Below are 26,559 nucleotides of genomic sequence, written 5' to 3'. Positions count from 1 at the left end.
GAGCCAGGCGCGCTGCGCGGCCGTGGGCTCCGTGCGGCCGGTGGACAGCGGCAGGAAGGCGCCCCCCGGGGCCCGCAGCTCGCCCAGGACCACCTCCAGGGCGCCCATCTGGTTGTAGAGATTGGACTGGAGCGCCGCCAGGGGCGCGCGGGCTTCGGGCCACAGGGTTCCGCGACGGCGTTTGCGGGCGGGGGACCGGGCCTCCGCCGGCTTGTGCTGGCAGCGTCCCCAGCTCCTGACCCACGCTGGCGATCGGGACCGGGTCCTCCTGCCGTGGAGGCGCCAGGGAGTGTGGGCGGAACCTGCGCAGGAGACAGAACGGGAGGGATTCAGGTGATGCGCGCCGCCCCGTGGGTCAAGGTCACCATCGCCCCTTCCCTGTCTCCACTCCCCCACCCGACGCCCCACACCCCACCACGCCTGACTCTGGTGGCCTCTTCCAGGATCTGCTGGCAACCGGGGCCAGGTCCTGGATGCCTTGCTCTCAGCCCTTCTGCCTTCAGGGGCATCTCACCGGGGTCAGGGTCTTTCTCGGCACCCTGGGGGCTTGGCTTGCCCCTCAGGTCCTTCCCTCACATCCCCACCTCTGCCGAGGCCCAGCGCAGACACCTACCTCGTCTGCGGTGAAGTCCTGCTCTGGAGGAGTCAGGCTGCTCCTTAGCTCTCCGGTGGGCTGGGGGTGGTCGTCCCCTCACCTTCTCTTCTCCAGGTCCGTTTCCTTGGTGGAGACTGTCAGGGGGAGCCATCGGGGCTTCTCCCCGCTCGTGCCTGGTGACCGCTGTGGGTGGAGAGGAGGAGAGGAGTGAGTGTTCCCTGACCTACCTCTGGAACGTGGGGGAGAGTGGATTAGAGGAGATTCCAAGTCCCACCGCTCCGCCCACCTCCATTCCACCAAGTCCCCCAAGCTCTGGTTTCCTCCTGCTCCCCACAGCCTCCATGGGCAGCTCCCTAGGGCCGGGCCTTTCCTGTCACTGTGGCAGCTCCTGAGCTGCCTGGCAGGCAGGCCCCTGGAAACCCTCCCTCAAGTGCAGCCCCCGAGGATGGCACAGCTGGTAGAGAGCCCCGGGTCACAGGGAATCGGGACTTCACCTTGGGTTTCTCTCACCACTTGCAGTGGTGTGAATGTCACATCTGGCACCTGTTCCTTTGCTCCTTAGCCCAGTATCTTGTGTCTCCCAAACCCTCTCAAGCACCACTCAAAACAAATGTCTGCAAAAAAGAACCTAGAATTTTACCTCCTTTGCTCTGACAGCCCTCTCGGGTCTCAATGCTTCCTATTGCTCTCCGTCTTTCTGAGGGATGTGCATCTCCTCCCTTCTGTTTTAGAGACAGGTTCTCCTTGGAGGAAAGCCTTCCATTTTCCCTGTAGGAAAGACCTTTTCTCTGCTGGCCAGGCCGCCTGCCACTTGCTGCCCCTGCCATTTCATCCAAGCCTCCCGGCTGAGCCACAGGTCTGGAGGCCTGGGGAGTGGTTCAGGGAATGACTAGGCCAGCAGAGGCCGTGGCCTTTTATGGCTTCCCAGCAGCCCACTGCCGGGTCTCAGATTGGTGCGCAGGAGACCACACCCACCAAAGAGAATTGCAATGATGAGGTTAAGGGCTGTTTGGGGTATCCCACTGACTTCCTTGGTCCTCAGGATGTTGTAGCTGTACATTTCGGAGCATTTCAGCTCTCTGCTGTATGTTAACGTCACAAAAGGGCACTTGTTTTCTGGTTTGTTTCACGGTGCTTTTTATCTGTTTGTTTCACCAGTTCTGTGTGTGTCTGCATCCCCTTTGGCCCCTACTCACGTCTGCCATCCTGACAAGAATGCCACCATAGACACTACAGGATGAAGGACTGTGGTTAGGCCCCAAAATCATGTTTTTACCAAACTTGGGGAAATATCAGCCATTATATCTTCAAAAGTTTTGTATGTCCCATTTTCTCCTCACTCTCCTTTTGGGACTTCATCTACATATATGTAAGACATTTTTTTTTTTTGTCCCACAGGTCACAGGTTAATGTCTTTTCATCATTTTTCTCTGACTTGTTTGATCATTTCTACTGATCTATTTCAAGTCAGTGACTCTCTCCCCTCTAATTTACATTTGGCAAATTTATCCTGTGAATTTCAAATTTCAGACATTGTATTTTTCAGTTCAAGAGTTTTCTTTTGGTTTTTCAGTGACAAGGATGATTGAGCATTTTTCAGTTCCCTCCCTTGTGTTTAATTTTTGAATTTACACCTTAGGGAAGATAAGCTTAGGATACAACTTGTACAAACAAGAAAACTGGCTCTTATTTCCCTAAAACCTATATTGGCATAAACACACAAAAATTATTATATGTTGCCCTTATAAGAAAAAAAGAGTAAAATGACCCGATCCAGACTGCTCTCTTAGGATCCTGATCACTGGCTGTAAGTGAATGACGTTCCTCCTCCCTCTCTATCTGAATATCCTCCTCCGGTGCTTCTCAAACTGGAACCTGCATCAGAATCTCTTGGGGGGCCTTGGAACACAGAACACATGGCCCCACCCCCAGTGCTCTGACCCTCTAGGTCTGGATTGAAGCCTGATATTTACATCTGTAACAAGTTCCCAAGTGATGGTGATACTGCTGGTCCTGGGATCACACTTTGTGAACCACTCACCTACTTGGTAGAATTTAAAAGACAAAGGCACGTTCTCCTTGAGGTTACTCATCTCACATGGTCCTGTGAGATATGGACGAAAGTGAGCCTTCCAGAATGGGGATGTAGGGCAAGACGAGTCCTTTCCTCTCTTCACATTAGCATAGATTAGATGGTCATTTTTCTACTTAGAAATGCTGTGAGTAGAGACTATTAAAACCAACCAACCAACAAACCAACCAGCCAATGCCAGATGCTCCGATATAACTGCCTTAGGGAAAGTGATCAAAAAAAAATTTTTTTTTTCCTGGAAGGGCTTCTGTGCTCATGGCGTGTGGCCGAGGGAAAGCAACAGGTCACCCTTAGTAATGGCAATGTGGCCCAATGTTGTTCACACGAAGTAAATCAGACCTCTGAAGACAGGAGAGTCCAGAGTGAATGATGGGAAAACAATCCAATTTATACTTGCTATGGGAAGTATAAATACGTGGTAAATGAAGAGAAGTCAGCCTCACACGAGCTATGCTTGCTACTATTTTGGTTTCCCTGAAGGCTCAGGACCTCCCCGTCTTGGCTGCTCTGAACCTAGAGGGGTCCTACAAATGTAGGGGCCCACAGGCGCAGCTGGCGGTGACAGTAGCCTGGTAAGGGTGGGAAGATTCTAGTACAAGTTCCAATGTGTCTGTGGGTTTTCCCTACACCGCCAGGGAATTTCTGAGACCAGTCTGGTGTCTTATAATCCTGACACTATCTACTCAGGGACAGCTTCCAATTCCACACGTTCAGGGCTCTGTCTTACAAGACAGCCCCTTCCCCACTTCAGGTGCAATCGCAAGTCCAGGTTGTCAGCTGTGTTTCTGGGGGATCCACTATAGCTCAGAGGTTCCAACGACCCCTCTTGGATTCAATTAATTTGCTTACAGAACTCAGAGAAACATTTTACTTATTAGAGTATCACTGTATTATAAAAGGCTGTCCCTCAGGAACAGCCAGATGGAAGACATGCATAAGGCAAGGCATGGGGAAGGGGCATGCCTTTCCAAAAGGCATCTCCCCAAATCTCCATGTGTTCGCCAACCTGGAAGCTGTCCAAACCCCAGCCTTTTTGTTTTTTACAGGGACGTGATTAACTCATTACACATTGATGATGGGTTCAACCTCCAGATTCTCTCCCCTTCCGGGAACCTGGGGGTTCCGATAAAAAGTGCTAATCCCCTAATCACCACATGGGGTCTTCTGGAATGCAGCCCCCACCCTTTGGTGACCTGGGTGCTTTCTAAATGTCATCTCATTAACATAACAAAACCCATTTATCACTCTCATCACTTAGGAAATTCCAGTGGGTTTAGGCGCTGAGCCAGAAACCCTGGCAAACACCAAATATATATTTCTTATTATGAATCACAACATCCAGACCAGGAGGACAGCACCTTCCCTGAGTGCAGGTGTAGCCCTTAATCATCCACTTTATACTGGTTTTATCTGTGATCTCTTCGGATCTAAATTCTGTGCCCATTAAAGGCAAACCTCTGGGATATATGAAATTTGGATATTTTGAGCAAAATTATAAAGAATACTGACTCCCCCATGGGAACCTGCTCGGGGAGCCACATTGGATTTTAACACTTCAAGAAGCCTACATTCACGTGGCCAGTTACCATGATTACAGCTGAAGGATTTATTTCCAGACGTGACATACAAACCATCCCAATGGTGACCCCGGAATGAGGGGAGAGCAGGGACTTCCAGACACATGAGCACTTGGAATTAATTGCCACTCTCGTAACTCATACACTTTCTAGCAAGATGTGACACCTTATATCATACGTGGTCCAAGATAACTGGTGAAAAAATATTGATACGTCTCCGAATCCAAGTAAGTAACAGTTAATGAAGCCTCAGAACAGGTAAGGACTCCATAAGCCCCAGCAACCCAGAACATTCCTTTTTTCTTTCTTTTTTTTTTTTAAACTTTTTATTTTCTATTAGAGTATAGTTAAGAATGTTGTTAGGGCCTCCCTGGTGGCGCAGTGGTTGAGAGTCCGCCTGCCGATGCAGGGGAAACGGGTTCATGCCCCGGTCCGGGAGGATCTCATATGCCGCGGAGCGGCTGGGCCCGTGAGCCATGGCCGCTGAGCCTGCACATCCGGAGCCTGTGCTCCGCAACGGGAGAGGCCACAACAGTGAGAGGCCCGCATACCGTAAAAAAAAAAAAAAAAAAAAAAAAAGAATGTTGTTAGTTTCAGGTGTACAGCAGAGTGAACCTTCTCATTAATGGGACTGAGCTCCTTGCTCTGAGGTCTGGGTACCTTGAGTCTAACAAGATTCTGTTTGGCTTTTGCTGGTTTTATCAGCCATAGGCAGCAACAACCTGACCTACAGGTCCCACTGATGTGGTGGAGGCTGTTTTTATAGAAGAGTAGCTGTGCAAACAGACAACTCGGTCTCCATACCCTCCCTCCTGCTCACTCACAGAAATTATTCCATCCACAACTACACTGTTTGCCATTAGAGCCAGCAAATATATCCATCAGGTGCTTCAAAGAAATCATGGACCATTGCTTTCACTGGCTGAGTCCTAGGTTATTTTTAACACTCTCCTAATATGTCTTTTTGTACCCTTGGACCAAGTTGAAAAAAAAAAAAAGTCGATATCCAGTACAAAAGAAGAAAGAGGAGTGAAAAAAAATTAAATTCAAAACTTGATATGTTGTGGAGGGCAGAAGTCCTAAGGCTGGGTGTATGCGGCTGCCTATTTTGTAAACAACATTATTTTGGGGCCTAACCACAGTCTTTCAACCTATAGTGTCTATGGTGGCATTCCTGTCAGGATGTCAGACCTGAGTAGGGGCCAAAGGGGATGCAAGTAAAACAGACCAAAAGGTTTCCTCGTCCTTTATACCAACACCTTGTTGACCCCTGGCATAAGAGGGACCCATGCTAACACATGCAGACACACACAGAACTGGTGAAACAAACAGATAAAAAGCACCGTGAAACAAACCAGAAAACAAGTGCCCTTTTGTGACGTTAACATACAGCAGAGAGCTGAAATGCTCCGAAATGTACAGCTACAACATCCTGAGGACCAAGGAAGTCAGTGGGATACCCCAAACAGCCCTTAACCTCATCATTGCAATTCTCTTTGGTGGGTGTGGTCTCCTGCGCACCAATCTGAGACCCGGCAGTGGGCTGCTGGGAAGCCATAAAAGGCCACGGCCTCTGCTGGCCTAGTCATTCCCTGAACCACTCCCCAGGCCTCCAGACCTGTGGCTCAGCCGGGAGGCTTGGATGAAATGGCAGGGGCAGCAAGTGGCAGGCGGCCTGGCCAGCAGAGAAAAGGTCTTTCCCACAGGGAAAATGGAAGGCTTTCCTCCAAGGAGAACCTGTCTCTAAAACAGAAGGGAGGAGATGCACATCCCTCAGAAAGACGGAGAGCAATAGGAAGCATTGAGACCCGAGAGGGCTGTCAGAGCAAAGGAGGTAAAATTCTAGGTTCTTTTTTGCAGACATTTGTTTTGAGTGGTGCTTGAGAGGGTTTGGGAGACACAAGATACTGGGCTAAGGAGCAAAGGAACAGGTGCCAGATGTGACATTCACACCACTGCAAGTGGTGAGAGAAACCCAAGGTGAAGTCCCGATTCCCTGTGACCCGGGGCTCTCTACCAGCTGTGCCATCCTCGGGGGCTGCACTTGAGGGAGGGTTTCCAGGGGCCTGCCTGCCAGGCAGCTCAGGAGCTGCCACAGTGACAGGAAAGGCCCGGCCCTAGGGAGCTGCCCATGGAGGCTGTGGGGAGCAGGAGGAAACCAGAGCTTGGGGGACTTGGTGGAATGGAGGTGGGCGGAGCGGTGGGACTTGGAATCTCCTCTAATCCACTCTCCCCCACGTTCCAGAGGTAGGTCAGGGAACACTCACTCCTCTCCTCCTCTCCACCCACAGCGGTCACCAGGCACGAGCGGGGAGAAGCCCCGATGGCTCCCCCTGACAGTCTCCACCAAGGAAACGGACCTGGAGAAGAGAAGGTGAGGGGACGACCACCCCCAGCCCACCGGAGAGCTAAGGAGCAGCCTGACTCCTCCAGAGCAGGACTTCACCGCAGACGAGGTAGGTGTCTGCGCTGGGCCTCGGCAGAGGTGGGGATGTGAGGGAAGGACCTGAGGGGCAAGCCAAGCCCCCAGGGTGCCGAGAAAGACCCTGACCCCGGTGAGATGCCCCTGAAGGCAGAAGGGCTGAGAGCAAGGCATCCAGGACCTGGCCCCGGTTGCCAGCAGATCCTGGAAGAGGCCACCAGAGTCAGGCGTGGTGGGGTGTGGGGCGTCGGGTGGGGGAGTGGAGACAGGGAAGGGGCGATGGTGACCTTGACCCACGGGGCGGCGCGCATCACCTGAATCCCTCCCGTTCTGTCTCCTGCGCAGGTTCCGCCCACACTCCCTGGCGCCTCCACGGCAGGAGGACCCGGTCCCGATCGCCAGCGTGGGTCAGGAGCTGGGGACGCTGCCAGCACAAGCCGGCGGAGGCCCGGTCCCCCGCCCGCAAACGCCGTCGCGGAACCCTGTGGCCCGAAGCCCGCGCGCCCCTGGCGGCGCTCCAGTCCAATCTCTACAACCAGATGGGCGCCCTGGAGGTGGTCCTGGGCGAGCTGCGGGCCCCGGGGGGCGCCTTCCTGCCGCTGTCCACCGGCCGCACGGAGCCCACGGCCGCGCAGCGCGCCTGGCTCGCCTGGCAGCTGGCGCACGCGGGAGCGGCCCTGCACTGGGCGCTGGCGGCGCTCGACTCCCTGCTCGCCGCGCGCTCCGGGCCCGCCGGCCCGCAGCCCTCCCCGCCCTGGGCGCCATCGCCTTAGGGGCGCACCCAGCTGCTCCCCGCCCTTCCTAGGGCCGCTCCCTTCCGCCCAAGAGACAGCCGGACTCCGCGCCGCCACCTCGCCGTGCAAGGCTCCGCGGCAGCGTCGTGTACCCGGAGGCGACGAGCTTCCCCCACAGCCGACAGAAATCCACTTGTCCCGGGAACGGTGTTCAGCACGCACCAGACATCAGCTCCTGCCGCATCCCAGCTCAGCGAGATGTGTCCCCGTGTCCAGAAGACAGGCTGCCAGGATGTGCATTCAGAGAAAAACACTTCTGTTCTTCTGCGGTTCAGGCTGCGAACCTTGGAGTTGTGATTTGTGCCTTTTCATCCCTCCATATTTTCTTGTTTCATGTGTAAAATGAAAGGCGAGAGATGGGGAAAAGAGGATGAGGAGAAGAAGGAGGAGGAGGACGAGATAGATAGATAGATAGGTAGATAGGTAGATAGATAGATTAGATGATGGAGGTAGAGATCGATCGATTCCGGGGTAGGTTCCACTGCAAAGAACAATTGTCTGTCTTCGCGTTTGACCAGAGATTGGGTTTCTTCGAGGTTATGCTTAGAAACCTACCTTGAACAAACCTTTATATCACATGAGCAATCTGGGTTCTAGGAGGGACTCTAGATATTTGGTGTTGAAAGTAAAATTACATTTTTACTTATTATGGACCATTGTGTTTTCCATGTACTGCAATAAATTTTTTACTCTGGCAGTCCTTTGTCAGTGTGACTTTGTGAATGTGCTTACAAGTGTTCTAGTAGTGTCCTGAATCCTTCCTTTACCCTTCATTTTCCTGTTTCCTTTCTCCACTGTATCCACTTTAAACCTGATTCCACAGCATGTAAGTGCATACATCAAGCAAATGTTCACAAATGTATTCGAACCCATGTTACCACCACTTCATCCTCAAGACACAGAATATTTCTGTCATGCCACCTTGCAATCTTTATACCAACAAACCTGAAAATCTGAACTCATGTCTTTCTGAAAAGCAATTCCTTTGGAGCTTTGTGTCTCACTGATTTGATGTATTGTGCCTATCCATAAAGTTGTCCACTTGCACGGCATGGCCCTTCTTCAGTCTCTGAATAATATAGAACGATATGCATGGATGACGTGGGATGGGCTGCCAGGCAAGAGCCCTGGCAATGCGAACCATGTGAGTCAACGTCCTTTATACAGAAAATAGGCATTTTCTCCAAGGGAACCTGTCCCTTAAAGAGAAAGGAGAAGAATGAGGACAGAATAATGGATTGAGCAAAGGAGGTTCTTGAGACCCAGGAGGGCTCTAGGGGAGATAAGGAAGGTTCCAGATTCTTCTTTGTAAAGATGAGAGTTGGGAGGTGGCACTAGGCTTTGCACATGCAATTATTCAATCTGTAATGCTGTCATAGTTAATTCTTGTTCATCCTTCAAATGTCAGCTGGAATGTCCTTTCTTCCTGGTAATTTACATAAATCTAAGTCTATAATCCATACTCTCATGGCACCATGTATCTTTTTTGAAGCGCTTATCATAGTCCTAATTTTGTGTGTGCTCATTTGAATAATACTCGTCTCCTCTCCTGCATCCTAAGCTCCTTGAATGGGACCCATGTTTCAATATTTTTCCCATTATTGTATCCACAATACCTGGCCTAGTACCTGGCACATTATAGATGTTCAATAGATATCTACAGGTGGAAAATGAATTATTGAATGCATGCATGAGAAAACATAGATAGGTGAGATCACACAGTTCTCTTAACTTTTCTGGACAAGTCTCACACAAAGTCCGTTGGTAGGACATTTCCTAGAGACTATTGTAAGAAAGTCTTTATAGTCAAGAGCCAGACTACAGGCTAATGGAGGGAACAGAGTTTCTAAGTCAGGTACCTAAAATTGTGCAGATAGTAGAATCTCATGAGACCAGAAGAGGTAGTAGAGGTCATGGAAAGCAGAGACAATTTCCTGGGCTTTCTTTGATATGACAATTGTTTTACTCAGTTGAAAATGTCTGCACATACACAAAAACTCACATGTAAGTGTACAACCCACACACTGATCCTTACCATCTTGACAAAATTGATTCAAGTGTTAGATTCACTCTTTTGGGACTTCTGTGGCGGTCCAGTGGTTAAGACTCCACGCTTCCACTGCAAGGGATGCAGGTTCCATCCTTGGTCAGGGAACTAAGATCTAGCATGCAGCACAGTGTGGCCAAAAGGAAAAGAAAAAGAAGATTCACTCTTTCACTATTTATCCTGAGCCTGGAAACTGACAGACTCTGCCATGCCAAGAAATGATGGAACTTCTCTGGTAGATTGAAAGTTCCTTGTCACCATTCCATGACCTATTTTCACCAACCTCGTTCATCTTCATTTCTCTCCCCTCTTCCTTGCTTCTCTTCCTCCTCTTCAGTGCAGGGAATATCCATACCCTGCCTTTCCTATGCTTTTCCACCCACTTCTGTCTCTGAATACCGCCCCCTAAGGGCCATATGAGGATGATTAGTTAATTATTAGAATCAAGGTTTGGAGAGCTGTTACAGTAGAGAACAGCATTTTGTTTATAGATAGGTTGGAATTTGTTTGGATTGGTGAGGAAACACTGATATTGTTAAAGCAAAGTCTGGAGAAACTGGACTGCCTCTCTTCTCTCACAACTAGCTGGGATCAGATAGAAAGTAGAGTTATTTTTTTTAATGTAAGTAATGGACCTCTTTGGACTGTACTGTAAGGACAAAGTCAGGACTTTATCTGAGGAGGATGGGCGTCAACTGCTCACACGCAGAAGGTGAGGCTCAAAGATGCTCTGTCAGGGACACAGGGGAGGTGCTGTGTCTCCAATAGATGAAGAGGAATCTCAATCACAATTATCCTTCAATTTTCGCTGAGTCCTTAGTTTTCTATTGCTGCAGAGCAAATTATCACTAATTACTGGATTAAAACAACACAAATTTATTATATCAGTGTTTCACGACATCAGAAGTCTGAGCATTGTATGGCTGGGCTCTGTTCAAGGGCACACAAAGTTGAAATCAAGGTGTTGGGTGATTGTGTCCTCATCTCGGGCTCCACTAGAGAAAGATATCCTTCCAAGCTCCCTCAGGTTTTTGTCAGAAACATTTGCTCTGCAGCTGTGGGACTGAGGTCCATGTTGTCTTGCTAGTGGTAGACCAAAAAGCACTCTCAGTCCTCAGCCGCTGCTCTCAGGTCCTTGCCATGTGGCTCCTTCCACAGGCCTTCTCACATTTGGAATTTTGGAATTTCTGACTTCTGGAAGGGCCTAGACACTTTTAAGGGCTCACCCAATTAAATCAGCCCCACCAAGATTATCTCCATTTTTATAAACTCAAAATCAACTGATTTGGGATCTAATCATGGAAGTAATATTCCATCAAACCACAGGTTCCTCTTGCATTGAAAGTTAGGAGATCTCACAAAGGTATTACACTAGGGAGCAGAGTTAATGGGGGCCATATTAGGATTCTGTGCATCATAATATTTACAACGTACTTTGCTAGGCCCTGGAGTTGATGTCAGAAGACTAGGAAAGCATTGCTGGGCCTGGGGACCACCCCCCTTACCCTTTTCCTCAAAGGAAAGTGACCTTGCTTGAAATAATCCTTTGTTTTGTTTTTGACTCCCCTGTCCCAGCCCCTTTCTGCCTTTAAAAGCTCCCCATTTTGTACAGCTCCTCAGATGGCCTTTCTGTTTGCTAGATAGGATGCTGCCCCACTGATGAATCATTTAATAAAGCCAATTAGGTCTTCTAATTTACTCCGTTGTATTTTGGGATTTTTTAGCACATGTAAGTGGAAGGTGCAAAACAGGGTATGTTTGGCTCTGGAAAAAAGAACAATATATTTGTGATAACTTAGCAGCCCTCTGCCTCATTGTAAATTCCACAAGGGTGAACAAAGGCTGTGTCTGAATCTCCAGTTTTCTCGTTACCTAGCAAACCCAAGCAACTTAGTCTGCATATAGTATAAAAGCTCAACAAACAACTGTTAAATGAACGAAGTTTGTACATGAACTGGCCCATTGAGAAACTGTTTCTACTCCAATTGCTTGCTTATTTGGGTTTGATTATTTGGCTGAAACATCACCATCAAACTCTGGTTCTCACTGAGGATTGATGTATTCACTTAATCTGATGCTTCATGTTTTTTCATTGTTCTTATACCATAAATGAAAAGACATATATTTCAAAGATTAGCGTTCTCTCTCTATAAAACAATGGCATCTGCCCGATTGGGCTTTTTCTTCTTTTTCCCTCCAATTTCTCTCATTATCCCAGCTTTCTGGAGTCTGCAGTAGGCAGTGCGATTCCCGGTTTCCCCGCAGCTGGCTGCACTTACTGGGAAAGGCAACTCCAAATTCTGTCCTTAAGTGTTGAAACCTTTGAGCGCCGGGGGTGGGTTGTCAGGCACAGTGAAGCACTTTGCAGGGAGCAGTCTGCAAGCCAGGTTTTGCCCGCTTGCATTTCACCACTGCGAGGCCATCTCAGCTAGCCGGGCCACCCACCTCTGAGCCCGTCGAGAGCGCCAGGTCCCCACTGTACGGCGGCTACTCGGTCAAGATGGCCGCGCCCGGGCGGATACCCAGGGGCGGCGCCATCGCAGCTGCCGAACTGGCAGAGGCCGCGCTCTGGGGGGCCGCCATGTCGGCCTCCGCCTGCGCCCTGATCCTGACAAAGCCAGAGACCGCGGACCGGAGGAGGAGTGTAGGGACGGCTGAACAGGCCGGGTGTCCCCCGGAGATGGCTGTGTCGGAACCCGGGGGCAGCGCCGCGGTGAGTGCGATGATGGGGAGGGGGGTCTGGTGGTCAGCTGCGGTCGTATCGGGCGTCAGTGACTGGAGGGTTACTGTAGTCTGTGAAGATAGGTGATTCGGGAATTGGAGTCGGTACTGGAGGGCCTCTTGCAGGGGTAGGGGGATGGTGTTAGCACACTCAGGGATCTATGGAGTAGTGCTCGGGAGGTGTCTGTGGAGTCCGTGACTGCTGCAGTTTGAGGAAATCGGTGTTTGAGGGATATGCGGTGACAGTGGTTGGAGGGGAGGGGTCTGTGGAGGTCCCTGGAAAGTCAGAGTTTGGGAGGCCATGGGGATCAGAAAAGGGGGCTTTGTGGTGTATCAAAGATTGGGGAGTCTGTGGGGGTCGCAACTGGGAATGTCTAGGGGAGCCAGTGATTACGGTGCCTTTGGTAGTTAGACTGGATTGTCCCGGGCTGCGTGCAGAGGTGCAGGGAGGTCCGTTAGTAGCTTATTGCAGTAGTTAAAGCGAAGAGATGATGATGATGGTTTACAATAGGCCAGGATGTTGAAAGGCTCTTCTGCATCGATATAGAGATAGTGCAGGGCTGTGGTGAAAAGGGATCTGGTGTTAAAGTTTTCAGTGAATGAGGGAGGATGACTGTGCAGAAAAGTTGACATGAAAGACCTGAAACAGCTGTCCTTAGAAAGGTCTGATTGCAAGGTTAACCTTTGGCCAACATCCGAGAACTTAGATTTCAGGAGAGTTCCCACTATTCCCAGGAATTTTAAAAGTGGCTCACTGTTCCTAAACTATGGAAACAATGTGGTTTATGCTGAATGCCTGATTTCTTTCTGGGAATCTGGGACTTTTGTATATGCTAGGCAGAGAGTGCCTATTTGACCAACCCCTAAAAATGTTGTTTACCAAGCATTGGTAAACAACATTTTTTTAAATTGAAGTATAGTTGATTTACGATGTTGTGTTAGTTTCTGGTGTACAGCAAAGTGAAAAAAAAATATATATATACATATATTCTTTTTCATATTCTTTTCCATTATGGTTTATTGCAAGACATTGAATATAATTCCCTGTGCTATACAGTAGGACCTTGTTGTTTATCTATTTTATATATAGTAGATTGTATCTGTGAATCCCAAACTCCTAATTTATCCCTCCTCCACCCCCTTTCCCCTTTGGTAATCTAAGTTTGTTTTCAATGTCTGTGAGTCTGTTTCTGTTTTGTAAATAAGTTCATTTGTGTCATATTTTAGATTCCACATATAAGTGATATCATATGGTGTTTGTCTGACTTACTTCACTTAGTATGATAATCTCTAGGTCCATCCATGTTGGTGAAAATGGCATTATTTCATTCTTTTATATGGCTGAGTGGTATTGCATTGTGTGTGTATATATGTGTGTGTGTGTGTGTGTGTGTGTGTATATACACACACACACACACCACATCTTTATGCATTCATCTGTCAACAGACATTTAGGCTGTTTCCATGTTTTGGCCATTGTAAATAGTGCTGCAGTGAGCATAGGGGTACATGTATCTTTTCGAATTAGAGTTTTCATCTTTTCTGAATATATGCCCAAGAGTAGTGGGGTTGCTGGATCCTATGACAACTCTATTTTTAGTTTCTTAAGGAGCCTCCGTACTGTTCTCCATAGTGGCTGTACCAATTTACATTCCTACCAATAGTGTAGGAGGGTTCCCTTTTCTCCACATCCTCTCCAGAATTTATTATTTGTAGACTTTTTAATGATGGCCGTTCTGACCAGTGTGAGGTAACACCTCATTGTAGTTTTGATTTGCATTTCTCTAATAATTAGCAATGTTGAACATTTTTTCATGTGCCTATTGGCCATCTTTATGTCTTCTTTGGAGAAATGTCCATTTAGGTCTTCTGCCTATTTTTTTATTGGGTTTTTTTTTTTTATTGAGTTCTATGAGCTGTTTGTATATTTTCGAAATTAAGCCCCTGTTAGTAGCATCGTTTGGTAAACAACATTTCATATGTGTTAGCACAACTCATTTCTGAAAGAATTAAGTATGTACTGTGTGACTCTACTGAGAGAGGACTCTTGAAAACTTGTTCCTGGCTTCCTGTGGACTTCACCTCATGCAGCTTTTTCCTTAGCTGATTCTGCACTGAATTCTTTTGCTGTGCTAAATCATAGCTATGAGTACAGCTATATGCTGAACCCTATGAGTCCTCCTAGTGAATCATCGAACCAGACTATTAATGAGTTAAAGTCTGGTGATACTCTAAACAAGATAGGGATTTTGAAGGATGAGTGAAAAACTGTTGAAAGTATAATTTACTTCATTTTCAAGCCCTGAGGTACATAGGTTGGGGTGGAGGTGGGCAAACAACCTCCACGGGGATCACTGTAAGGGAACAGAGTCCTCAGGAGACAGGTAGGTTTTGGTTAAAGCAAGCAGGCAAAGGGAATGGCTAAAGAGGGTGAGCGTGTAGTGAAGTTTACTGGCAGTGATTAGAGTTTCTGTAAAAGCCACTGTTTGAGATTTCTGTTGGCATCAGTGACTGGAGATTGATAGGATTTGGGGTGATATCAGAGATGGAGATTGATATGTTCCACTGGTATCAATAGTTGGGGAGGGCTTCCCTGGTGGCGCAGTGGTTGAGAGTCCGCCTGCCAATGCAGGGGACATGGGTTCGTGCCCCGGTCCGGGAGGATCCCACGTGCCGCGGAGCGGCTGGGCCCGTGAGCCATGGCCGCTGGGCCTGCACGTCCGGAGCCTGTGCTCTGCAACGGGAGAGGCCACAACAGTGAGAGGCCCACGTACCGCAAAAAAAAAAAAAAAAAAAAAAAGTTGAGGAACCTGTGGGAATATGTAATCAGAGTGTTTGTGGGGCAAGTGACTGGGGAGATCTGTTGCTGTTAGTGATTGGGAGGTTTGTTGGGATCAGTAATTTTGGAATTATAGGCTTAGTGATTAGGAAGGGCCATGCTGGCTCAGTGATTGGGAGGCCAGTGACAATTAATGACAGGAGTTATAGGAATCAGTGACTGGACGTTTGTGAGGTCAGAGATTGGTGAGACATGCAGCTAATTTATTGGTGGTTTATGGTGGTCAGGGGTGATCTTTAAATGTTAAGCAGACATGTTTGAATGTATACTTATCAGTTTCAGAATTCTCCAGTAGCTGCCTAATAAGAGGAGAAGTTTAACATGCTTTAATTTCTCCCCTGTCCCCAACCAGTTATATGCCTGCTTATTTTTCTTACATCATACCTCTTGATTTTAAGGTTACTTTTATAACAGTTGCACAAGAATGTTATCAAGTTACTTGGATGTAACTAGACATTTTACTGGTTTTATTATTCATAGTTCTCTCTTGTATATGCTTAAGTCTTTCCCAATCTTGAAATCTTTATTCTGATCCAATTTTCCTTCTTTTAAAAATCATTCCTCTTCTTCTTCTCCTCCTATCTCTCCTTTTCCTACCACATTCCCAGTTTCTCCCTCCCTCCTTCTCTTTATTTCTAAAGTACATAGGTAATATACTTTCTGCATCCTTACATGCCTAAAATACCTACTTTTGCTTCCAAACATAAATGATTTTTTGACTGGTCATAAAAACCAAGGGTCTCAATTCTTCTACCTCAGAACTCTATAAACACTACTCCATAGTCTTTAGTTACAGAAGAAAAGATGAAGACTGATTCTGGTTTGTTTGTTTGTTGTAATTGCCTATCTCTCTGATAATCATAGGATTTTTTTTCAAAGTACCGTAGACTAAGTGGCTTATAAACAACAGAAATTTGTTTCTGACAGTTCTAGAGGCTAGTAGTCTGACATCGGGTCGGGATCTGGCGACAGCCCTCTTCCAGGTTTCAGGCTTCTTGTTGGATCCTTACTTGGCAGAAAGCACAGAGACAGGAAGCAGGCTCTCTCATTGACTCTTATAAGGGCACTGATCCCATTTATGAGGACTCCCCTCTCATGAACTCATTGAATCCTAATTATCTCCCAAAGGCCCTATCTCCTAATATCATCACATTGGAGGGCAAGGTTTCAACAACGAATTGGGGGGACACAAACATAGAGTCCATTATAGGGACATTTCTTAATATGATTTTTGTCTCTCAAAAACAAAAATGCAAAAGTGGGTAAAAAAATAAGCCCCACGTATAACATTATGATCATCAGTGAATGGTCAAGGTAAGAGAAAGTCATTATTATCTTGTCTGCATCTTTCACTGATGTGGATAACATTGGACTGAACTAGGAATGTGCTATTACAGGGATCGGTAACATTCAAAGATGTGACTATGGCCTTTACCAAGAAGGAATGGGAGCAACTAGATCCTGCTCAAAAGAGCCTGTACAAGGATGTGATGCTGGAGAATTACAGCAACCTAGCCTCAATGGGTAAGGACAAAGTAATTCAAAGTGTGCCTACTGTGATGCCTTCTCTCTGAAGTCCTTGGATAAGTTTATCCTTAATTTTTATGAATCAAAGAGTTTTAATCCCCTTTGGGTACTAGCTAAAATACTTGTGCTCCTGCCTTGAAAATGGAGGATCTACTCAGATGGGGTACATGGACATCTGCACTGTGAAATTCAGAAGCCATGTGTTCTTTTATCCTTTAAAAGCTCTGAAGCTTAAATGGTAGGGCTTGATTTCTGGAATGTTTGTTGTTCTAACACTCAATTTCTATCTTTTCTCATGAATAGGGTATCAAGCTCTCAAACCAGACATGATATCCAAGTTGGGAAAAGGAGAAGAGCCATGGCTGGGGAAGGGGAAAAGACCCAGACAAAGTGGTCTGAGTGAAATAACAAGACCCAAGGGAATAGGAGCCAATGGAAGTAAGTTCCTAGTTTTTTGGTGGTAACTTTGGAATTCTTTTTTTTCACATTTTTATTATTTATTAATTTTAAAAATACACATTTTTCTTTTTATTGAAGTATAGTTGATTTACAATATTGTGTTAGTTTGAGGCATACAGCAAAGTGATTCAGTTATACATACATATATTTTTAAAGATTCTTTTCCCTTATAGGCTATTGCAAAATATTGAGTATATTTCCCTGTGCTATACAGTAGGTCCTTGTTGGTTTTCTGTTTTATATACAGTAGTGTGTATATGTTAATCCCAAATTCCTAAATTATCCCTTCCTCCCATCTTTCCCCTTTGGTAACCATAAGTTTGTTTTCTATGTCTGTAGGTCTGCTTCTGTTTTGTACAGTTCATTTGTATCATTTTTTTTTAGATTCCACATATAAGTGATATTGTATGATATTTGTCTTTCTCTGTCTGGTTTACTTCACTTAGTATGATAATCTCTAGGTCCATCCATGTTGCTGCAAATGGCATTATTTCATTCTTTTTTATGGCTGAGTAATATTCCATTGTATAAATATACCACATCTTCTTTTTCCATTTATCTGTTGATGGACATTTAGGTTGCTTCCATGTCTTGGCTATTATAAATAGTGCTGCAGTGAACATTGGGGTGCATGTATCTTTTCGAATTATGGTTTTCTCTAGATATATGCCCAGGAGTGGGATTGCAGGATCATGTGGTGGCTCTATTCTTAGTTTTTTAAGAAACCTCCATACTGTCTTCCATAGTGACTGTACCAATTTACATTCCCACTAACAGTATTGGAGGGTTCCTTTTTCTCCACATCCTCTCCAGCATTTATTATTTGTAGACTTTTTGATGGCCATTCTGACTGGTGTGAGGTGATACCTCATTGTGGTTTTGATTTGCATTTCTCTAATAATTAGCAGTGTTGAGCATCTTTTCATGTGCCTGTTGGCCATCTGTATGTCTTCTTTGGAGAAATGTCTGTTTAGATCTTCTGCCCAGTTTTTGATTGCGTTGTTTTTTGCTTTTTTTTTTTTTTTTTTTTTTTTTTTTGCTATTGAGCTGTATGAGCTGTTTTTATATTTTGGAGATTAATCCCTTGTTGGTTACATAGTTTGCAAATATTCTCTCCCATTCTGTAGATTGTCTTTTCATTTTGTTTATGGTTTCCTGTGCTGTGCAAAAGCTTTTAAGTTTGATTTGGTCCCATTTGTTTATTTTTGATTTTATTTCCATTACTCTAGGAGAAGGTCCAAAAAGATATTGCTGCAGTTTATGTCAAAGATTGTTCTGCCTGTGTTTTCCTCTAGGAGTTTTATAGTATCTGATCTTACATTTAGGTCTTTAATCCATTTTGAGTTTATTTTTGTGTATGGTGTTGGAGAATGTTCTAATTTCATTCTTTCACATGTAGCTGTCTAGTTTTCCCAGCACCACTTATTGAAGAGAACTGTCTTTTCTCCATTGCATATTCTTGCCTCCTTTGTCATAGATTAATTGACCATAGGTACATGGGTTTGGAATTCTGTGAATAATTTATTCTTAAATTCGTCTTATAGATCCTAGGAAGTAGCAGTAGAAAAATATCAAAATCTCCTGGGGGAAAAAGAGTTCAAACTCTTTTTCTCCAACCTTGGAGATTCTAATATCTCTTCCTTCTGTGAACCTGTCCACATGAGAGGTTCTCATAGGAGATTCACTGTAGTCGGGAGCCAGTGTGACTTATGGAGATTTGCTTATACCATTTGTATCAGTCAGCTTAGGCTAAGTTACGTCCCATTAGAGAAAGACCCCAAAATCTTAGTGGCCTACAAAAAGAAAGATTTGTTTCTTGCTCAAGCTGCAGCCCCTTTCCACATTATCTTGTGACCTACACTGAAAGAGCAGTCCCTATTTGGCAAATTCTGGTCTCATTACAGAGGCAATGAAGAGGGAGTGGAACCATATGATGACTTAAAGTCACCGATTGGATGTGGTAGATATCTCTTTCTGCTTACATTTTATTGGTTCATTAGTCAGAGCAGATCACCTGGCCACTCCTGAGTTCAACTGGGTAGGAATGTATACTCCTTTCACAGGGAGGATTCAAATGGCCATGCAGTGGGCCTGGGAGGTGTAATCCACCAGGAACAATAATACAGTCTGCCATACCACTTGGGTTGTGGTAGGGAAAAAGGTGAAAAACAGGGCTCTAAACCTTGAGTACCAGACCATCAGATGCCTAACTGACCCTTCCATATAGCCATCTTTCCTCATCCTTGCTCTCTGTTGCTCAGTTTTGAGAAAGAGCAGTGAACGCTTTTAGCTGTTTTCTTAAGTAATCCCATTCCTGCTTACCTCTCTAAAGCAATGCTTTTTAAAATTATCCTCCCTTTTCCTAGTATCCTCAGCTTTTCTCCCTTCGTCCACCCACACTCTTAGACCCCATAGTATCAAATTTCTCTCCTTAGAGATTCAAGTATTCTTAAATCTGTCCCTATCCAGATCTCTTGGCGTGATCCTCCTGCCCCTCATTACTTTCCATTTCCCCCCTTTCACTGTGAAGTGCTCTAGACCTGTGGTCTATACCATCAACATTATTTCCATTTTCTCCCTAACCCTTGCAGTCAAATTCCATAGGATCCATGCCTCTAACAATTTCTGACTTTAAAGTCAGCAGTGGTAACCTTCCAGTGCATATTTTAATAGTTTTGATCAGCCTGAAATTCTTGCCCACCTAGCTTGAATTATACCACTTGAATCTGATTGTATCGTTTAAGTGTTCCTTTACCAATTTTTTCACCAGATTCTCTTCTTTCTCACTTTGTTGAAGTATCCCTAAGGTTTTGTCTTCTACTATCTATTCTTTTTTTATTTTTATTTTATTTATTTATTTATTTATTTTGTGGTACGCGGGCCTCTCACTGTTGTGGCCTCTCCCGTTGCGGAGCACGGGCTCCGGACGCGCAGGCTCAGTGGCCATGGCTCGCGGGCCCAGCTGCTCCGTGGCATGTGGGATCCTCCCGGACCGGGGCACGAACCCGTGTCCCCTGCATCGGCAGGCGGACTCTCAACCACTGCGCCACCAGGGAAGCCCCTATTCTTTTTTTAAATTCTGTTTCCCTCAAAGGAATAGTCTACTGTGTAAATACAAGCTATTTATTCTATACTGGTGACTTCCAAGATAAATTTATCTTGTCCAGGTAAATCTTCAATTCCTTTGTCTTATATTTTACCTCCTTACAGGATAGCTTATTCTCAGATGGTCAGAAACTGAAAGCTTTATCTTTCTTTCTAAATTAGAGCTTCCTTCCACCTTCCTTGTTTTTATCAGGGTCAGATTTTAGGCCTGTCTGCCATGGAGTTCCCATGAATCCTTGCTCTCTGCCTTCCCTCTTACTATTCTTTCCTCAGTTCCTGATTTTTTTTCCCCCCTCAGTTCTGACTGACATCACCCAAATTAGATTCATATTGTCCCATACCTAAATTGCTCTAATTCTTAGGTAGATTATTAAATCCCCCCTTTAAAAAATTCATCTTAGATGTTGCCACCAAACATTAAAATATTCAGTTATTATATATCACTGTAGTCCCCAAATTAGCAGAATATCCACAGTATCTTTTTCAGTTTCTTCTAACATTGAATTTTTCAAGACTCCATGAATTTCCCAAAACCAGAGGGACCAGTCCTTCAAATGACAAATGAAGAGACTTCATAGAGTTTTTTTTGTTTGTTTGTTTTTGTTTATTTTATTTTATTTATTTATTTTTGGCTGCGTTGGGTCTTTGTTGCTGCGCGCAGGCTTTCTCTAGTTGTGGTGAGCAGCGGCTACTCTTCATTGCTGTGTGCAGGCTTCTCATTGCGGTGGCTTGTCTTGTTGCAGAGCACAGGCTCTAGGCTCCTGGGCTTCAGTAGCTGTGGCATGAGGGCTCAGTAGTTGTGGCTCGCGGGCTCTAGAGCGCAGGCTCAGTAGTTTCAGTGCACGGGCTTAGTTGTTCCACGGCATGTGGGATCTTCCGGACCAGGGCTCAAACCCGTGTCCCCTGCATTGGCAGGCGGATTCTCAACCACTGAGCCACCAGGGAAGTCCTTCATAGAGTTTTTGATCCATCCATTAGTGTCTCCAGTTTTGGCCGTCTTCACTTTTCTCGCTGATACTTGGTGTTACAACTAAAAAATAATCCTGAGTCATTTAATACATACATTTTTGTCATTGCTACAGTGACTCTATTCTTGGCTCAGGTTCTTCTATCGTCCTTGAAGTTTCTTCAAGGAGGGACTATTCTATTCCCTCCAATGATTCACTGGGTCTAATGAGCTCCATGCTTCAGTTTCTGAAGTTACAGTCATTTTAGCTTAAAATTCATGTCTTAGTTACTGTCTCAGATTCAGGACAAGTTTATAGCCTTAATTACATGCTCTGCCAGACCCAGCTCTCTCGTAGTATTACCCTATTATTATACCAGTTCACTAGTTCAGAGCCTCCTCCCCTCCCTCATGGTAAATTTCTCTTGTGGTGCTTTATATCTTTTCCAGCTGGCCAATGTCAGTTGGAACCAGCCCAAATCATCATCATAAGAGGTTCTTATAATGTTACACCTCAAGGGGAAAGGTTTGAGTTTTGATCCCTTTCTTCCCAGAAGGAGATTTGCCTCCATCCTCCCCAGCATCCTTGGACATTGGAAGATTCAGCCTTGTCATGCTACATAAAAGTTCTTGTTATACTCTTTCTCTCAGGATGCTTGCATCACTTAAAATTTCCTAGATGAAAAAACAGCTGGCAACTCCAATTCTTCCTACTATAAGTATAACACTACTTTATGTATACTTATAAAAATTGATCTACTCCATGGGAACTAATCTCTTAAAAGTTCTCCATAAAAGTAATAGTATTTCCCAGCTATATATTCAAACACCATAACTCTTTTCTGTTTGAACTCAGTTTTCACTTTATCCATGTAATGTTCTTTTACTAGTAAAACAACTATTCACTTTTTATCTCTTTCTTTCTGAGGTCATGGGGACTCTTATATCTGCTTCTCTCTTTGAGTCTCTTTGATTCCTATCCTGAAGCTTTTTCTGTTTTTCCATGTCCATAGCTGAAAAAGGCCACCCCCCAAATGGTAGTCCTAGCTTCTGAATTGTTTGGTTTTTACATATGTAACGTCCATATCTAGCTAACAGAAGTCTTCAAGTTTCAATTCTAAGTTCTTAGGAGAATTGTTGAATAGCTGGAGCCTGGTGTTTACCACTGTCCGATCAATTGTTTTCAAGGAGAAGTTGGATCATACACTACAAACATGGCTGCCTACATCTGTCAATGTGGGTGGTGGTCTCAGAGAAGGGAAGCATAGATTGAGAAGATATCTCAAAATGTATAATTGTATAATGTGTGGAGGAAAGAATGTGAGCAATCACTTAGAGTTAGGAATTAGCTTAAAATTTATAATTGGCAATTAGAGTGACCTGTCAGGAAGGTGTGCTCCATAGCAAACTATTGGAAAACAAGTGTGTGTGTACACTGTAAATCCAAATGGTGTAAAGTTTATTTGCCATTATCAAACTTTATAATATGGTAAAAACATCAGGTAACTCATAGAAATTGTGGGATGTTTCTTACTACAGGAATTGCATTATTATATTAATCATGGGTGGTAGCAGTGGAACATCCTTTCCTGCTAATCCCTCAGTCATCTATATGCTGTTCAGTACTCTTTGATGGACTTACCTTATTTTCTCTTATTTTGGCTCTTTGGGGAGCAATAACAAAATTTTACTTGAGCTATCCTAAGTAAATGGAGGAATTTATTATAAGGCTTCTTGTAACCTAAGGGGTGATACTTCAGCTGGGGACTAGAACCAGTACTGGGAAGCCATTAGGAACTGGGATTATGCAAATGGTCTCTTTGAGGACACATGATCTTACATCTCTGCTTTTCTTTGGATGAAAGCTTTATTCTTTGTACTGATGAACTTTCTGTTTACAAAGGGAAAATGTGGCTTTGTAGTACTTGTCTTATATCATTTTTAAATTTAGCACCCAGTGGAGACTAACTAGAGTCTAAGTTTTTAGGAGACATACTCTTATTGGACATCTTGGCTGGAGCGAGCTGTCTCCAACCGTGACTATGGAGAGTTGGATGAATATAGATGGGCTGTAAGAGCCAAATACTATTGGTGGATTGGCAGTTATTAAAGCTGGGCAGCTTGGGCTGAGGAGAGACTTCAAAAAGTGTCAACAACAATTACAAGCTTTTAACTTCATCTGTTTTTTATTCACTGCTCCTTGTGTTTATTTCATCTTTTATCCCAGGTTGCAAGGTCATATTTATAAACAGCCAAAGCCTTTTTCTAATCACTATTGTCAATTTTCTTTTCCTGTTTTTACTACAGCACTTTCCCCCTCAAGTCCAAAAAGACAGGGACACTTGCACTTGATATTTCATTCACTTTAGGATACTAGGCTTGAATAAAGATTCAGCCCCACAACAAGGCATTTCTTTATAAGTTGTATTCCAAAATATAAGAGTGCAAAGATTCACAAGAATGTCTCATTGAATTCCACTTTAGAAGAAGTCCAGCAAGATGATGACCAGCTAGAGAACCACCAGGAATCTCAAAACAAACTCCTTAGGGAAGTTGCTTTCAAGAAAACAACTCTGACTAAGAAAAAGGGCCATGAATGTAGTTCTTTGCGGAAAAAAAATGTGAGTACAAAATATGTTCCTTCAAAAAAAAAGCTTCTTAAATTTGATTCACATGGAAAGAATTTAGACTTACCTGGTCATGTAAGAAATTATGTAGAAAAGAAACCTGATGTAGCTAAAGAGCATACGAAATCATTCAGCCATAGCTTATCTGATACAAAGAAAGACAAAAATCAAACTGGAAAAAAATGTGAGAAATTACCCAACCATAGCTCATCTAATAGGCCTGACAAAACTCAAACTGGCAAGAAACATACTGAACAGGACAAAATTCAAACTGGAGAAAAACATAAGGAATCATCCAGCCATAGCTCATCTCCTACTAAGCGTGACAAAACTCAGAATAAAGTGAAACCATATGAATGTAATGAATGTGGGAAGGTTCTTAGCCACAAACAAGGACTCGTTGACCATCAGAGAATTCATACAGGTGAGAAACCATATGAATGTAATGAATGTGGGATAGCCTTTAGCCAAAAATCACACCTTGTTGTGCACCAGAGAACTCACACTGGAGAAAAACCATATGAGTGTATTCAGTGTGGCAAAGCCCATGGTCATAAACATGCCCTCACTGACCATCTGAGAGTTCATACTGGGGAAAAGCCCTATGAATGTACTGAATGTGGGAAAACCTTCAGACATAGCTCAAACCTTATTCAACATGTGAGATCTCATACAGGCGAGAAGCCCTATGAATGTAAGGAATGTGGAAAGTCCTTTAGGTATAACTCATCTCTTACGGAACATGTGAGAACTCATACAGGTGAAATACCATACGAATGTAATGAATGTGGAAAAGCCTTTAAGTATAGCTCATCCCTTACTAAACATATGAGAATTCATACAGGTGAGAAACCCTTTCAATGTAGTGAATGTGGGAAAGCTTTCAGCAAGAAGTCGCACCTCATTATACATCAAAGAACTCATACTAAAGAGAAACCCTATAAATGTAATGAATGTGGAAAAGCCTTTGGACATAGCTCATCTCTTACTTACCATATGAGAACTCATACAGGTGAAAGTCCTTTTGAATGCAATCAATGTGGGAAGGCTTTCAAGCAAATTGAAGGTCTTACTCAACATCAGAGAGTTCATACTGGGGAGAAGCCCTATGAATGTAATGAATGTGGGAAAGCCTTTACCCAAAAGTCACACCTCATTGTACATCAGAGAACTCATACTGGGGAGAAACCCTATGAATGTAATGAATGTGGAAAAGCATTCAATGCAAAGTCACAACTTGTTATACATCAGAGATCCCACACTGGAGAGAAACCTTATGAATGTAATGAATGTGGAAAAGCCTTCAAACAAAATGCATCCCTTACTAAACATATGAAAACTCATTCAGAAGAGAGATCTCATGAGTGAAATTAGTGTGGGAAATCTGAACTAAAGGTTTTATTTAATCTTAGAAGTATTCTAACTTTAAAGAATGTTAGAAAGCTTTTAACAAGAAGTCATACCTCGTTACACATGAGAGAATTTGAAAATGAGTCATCACATGGAAGAAATGGATGGAGAGTTTAAACCTTTTATATAAAATATTTTAAAAATAATTATTATAGGGCTTCCCTGGTGGCGCAGTGGTTGAGAGTCCACCTGCCAATGCAGGGGACACGGGTTTGTGCCCCGGTCTGGGAAGATCCCACATGCCGTGGAGTGGCTAGGCCCTTGAGCCATGGCCGCTGAGCCTGCGCATCCGGAGCCTGTGCTCCGCAATGGGAGAGGCCACAACAGTGAGAGGCCCGCGTACCACACACACAAAAAATTATTATAAATGATCTATATATTCAGATTGAAAATAAAGCTTTTAAAATTGTTAAAAATTGAATAATCAGAGCACTAGAGAAACAAATTACATTTTCTGACAATTCCTGAGTTGCTTGAGGGTTGTGTACTTAAGCACCACATACGAGAATTGAATTTGCATATCTGTTTATTGCCATGTATAAATGTGTGTGACCATTGGTATGAGTTTCATCTTTGATGCTATCATGCAGCTCTTCTTATTGTCTTTGCTAGTCCCTGCGTCAGCAGAAAACTTTATAAAAGGGTTATTATCTATGTTAAAAAAATGTTAACACAAAATTAAGAGAAAATGAAAGTAATCAGCTGAGAACACACAGGTGCTGGTAGGGAATGCTATCCAAGATATATTGTTGAGTGAAAAAAGCAGGTTGCTCAACTGTGTATATAGTTTGTTCCCACTTGTGTACAAAAGGGTGTGTGTGTTTTCCTGTCTGTCTGTGTGTATGTATGTATGTATTTGTGTATATATACGTATATTTATATGTGAGTAGATTGGTTTGAAAAATTACAAAAGAAACTTAGTGGTTGCCATTGGGCACAGGACTACAGGAATGGGGTCTGGGATGGGAGGGAGACCTCCTTTTTATTGTATACTCTTTAAATTTTTAAATCATGTACATATACTATTTTCACAATTAAAATCCTTTTAATATGTATAAATCAATACTAATGAAAATTTTCACTGAACCTACTCCATGATGTCATTTGACAAAGTAAGAGTTTCTATGCTTATTCATGAATGAGGATATGGTATTAAATTTGATATTGAATTCACAAAGGCTTTTCCTATCAAACATGTTCTTTCATTAAAATAATGAATTACAACTATAACTCAGCACTGTGCTTCTTTTATTCATCATATTTTTAAAGACTGAAGGTGAACTGTGATTGCAGCTGAATGAAAGTGATTTTCTGCACAATCACTCTATTTTATCTCATATTCAAAGTGCTTATACACAAATACCTCAATCTGGGATTTCAAATGTATTGCAACAAATG

The 26,559-nt window shown here is 44.1% G+C and overlaps 1 protein-coding gene across 1 annotated transcript; it reads left to right on the top strand.

The window, feature by feature from the left end:
• The first annotated feature begins 12,085 nt into the window (after positions 1 to 12,085).
• ZFP37 (ZFP37 zinc finger protein) lies at positions 12,086 to 26,298 on the top strand. The gene is made up of 4 exons (XM_060101827.1): positions 12,086 to 12,240; positions 16,485 to 16,611; positions 16,918 to 17,052; positions 23,609 to 26,298. Exons 1-4 carry the CDS (start codon positions 12,109 to 12,111, stop codon positions 25,117 to 25,119), a joined length of 1,905 nt encoding a protein of 634 aa, XP_059957810.1. The 5' UTR covers positions 12,086 to 12,108; the 3' UTR covers positions 25,120 to 26,298.
• Positions 26,299 to 26,559: the final 261 nt, after the last annotated feature.

This window comes from Mesoplodon densirostris, chromosome 6 (genome assembly GCF_025265405.1).
Source record: "Mesoplodon densirostris isolate mMesDen1 chromosome 6, mMesDen1 primary haplotype, whole genome shotgun sequence".
NCBI lineage: Eukaryota > Metazoa > Chordata > Mammalia > Artiodactyla > Ziphiidae > Mesoplodon > Mesoplodon densirostris.
Note: the sequence above shows the minus strand (reverse complement) of the source record. Positions and strands in the feature narration are given on the sequence as shown.

Bases quoted from the DNA above. Each gene is read 5' to 3' on its own strand.
- ZFP37 (XM_060101827.1), top strand. From the start codon at position 12,109: ATGTCGGCCTCCGCCTGCGCCCTGATCCTGACAAAGCCAGAGACCGCG. The intron at 16,612-16,917 runs GTAAGGACAAAG...TCTCATGAATAG, and splicing joins CAGCAACCTAGCCTCAATGG to GGTATCAAGCTCTCAAACCA. The intron at 17,053-23,608 runs GTAAGTTCCTAG...ATTCCACTTTAG, and splicing joins GGGAATAGGAGCCAATGGAA to AAGAAGTCCAGCAAGATGAT.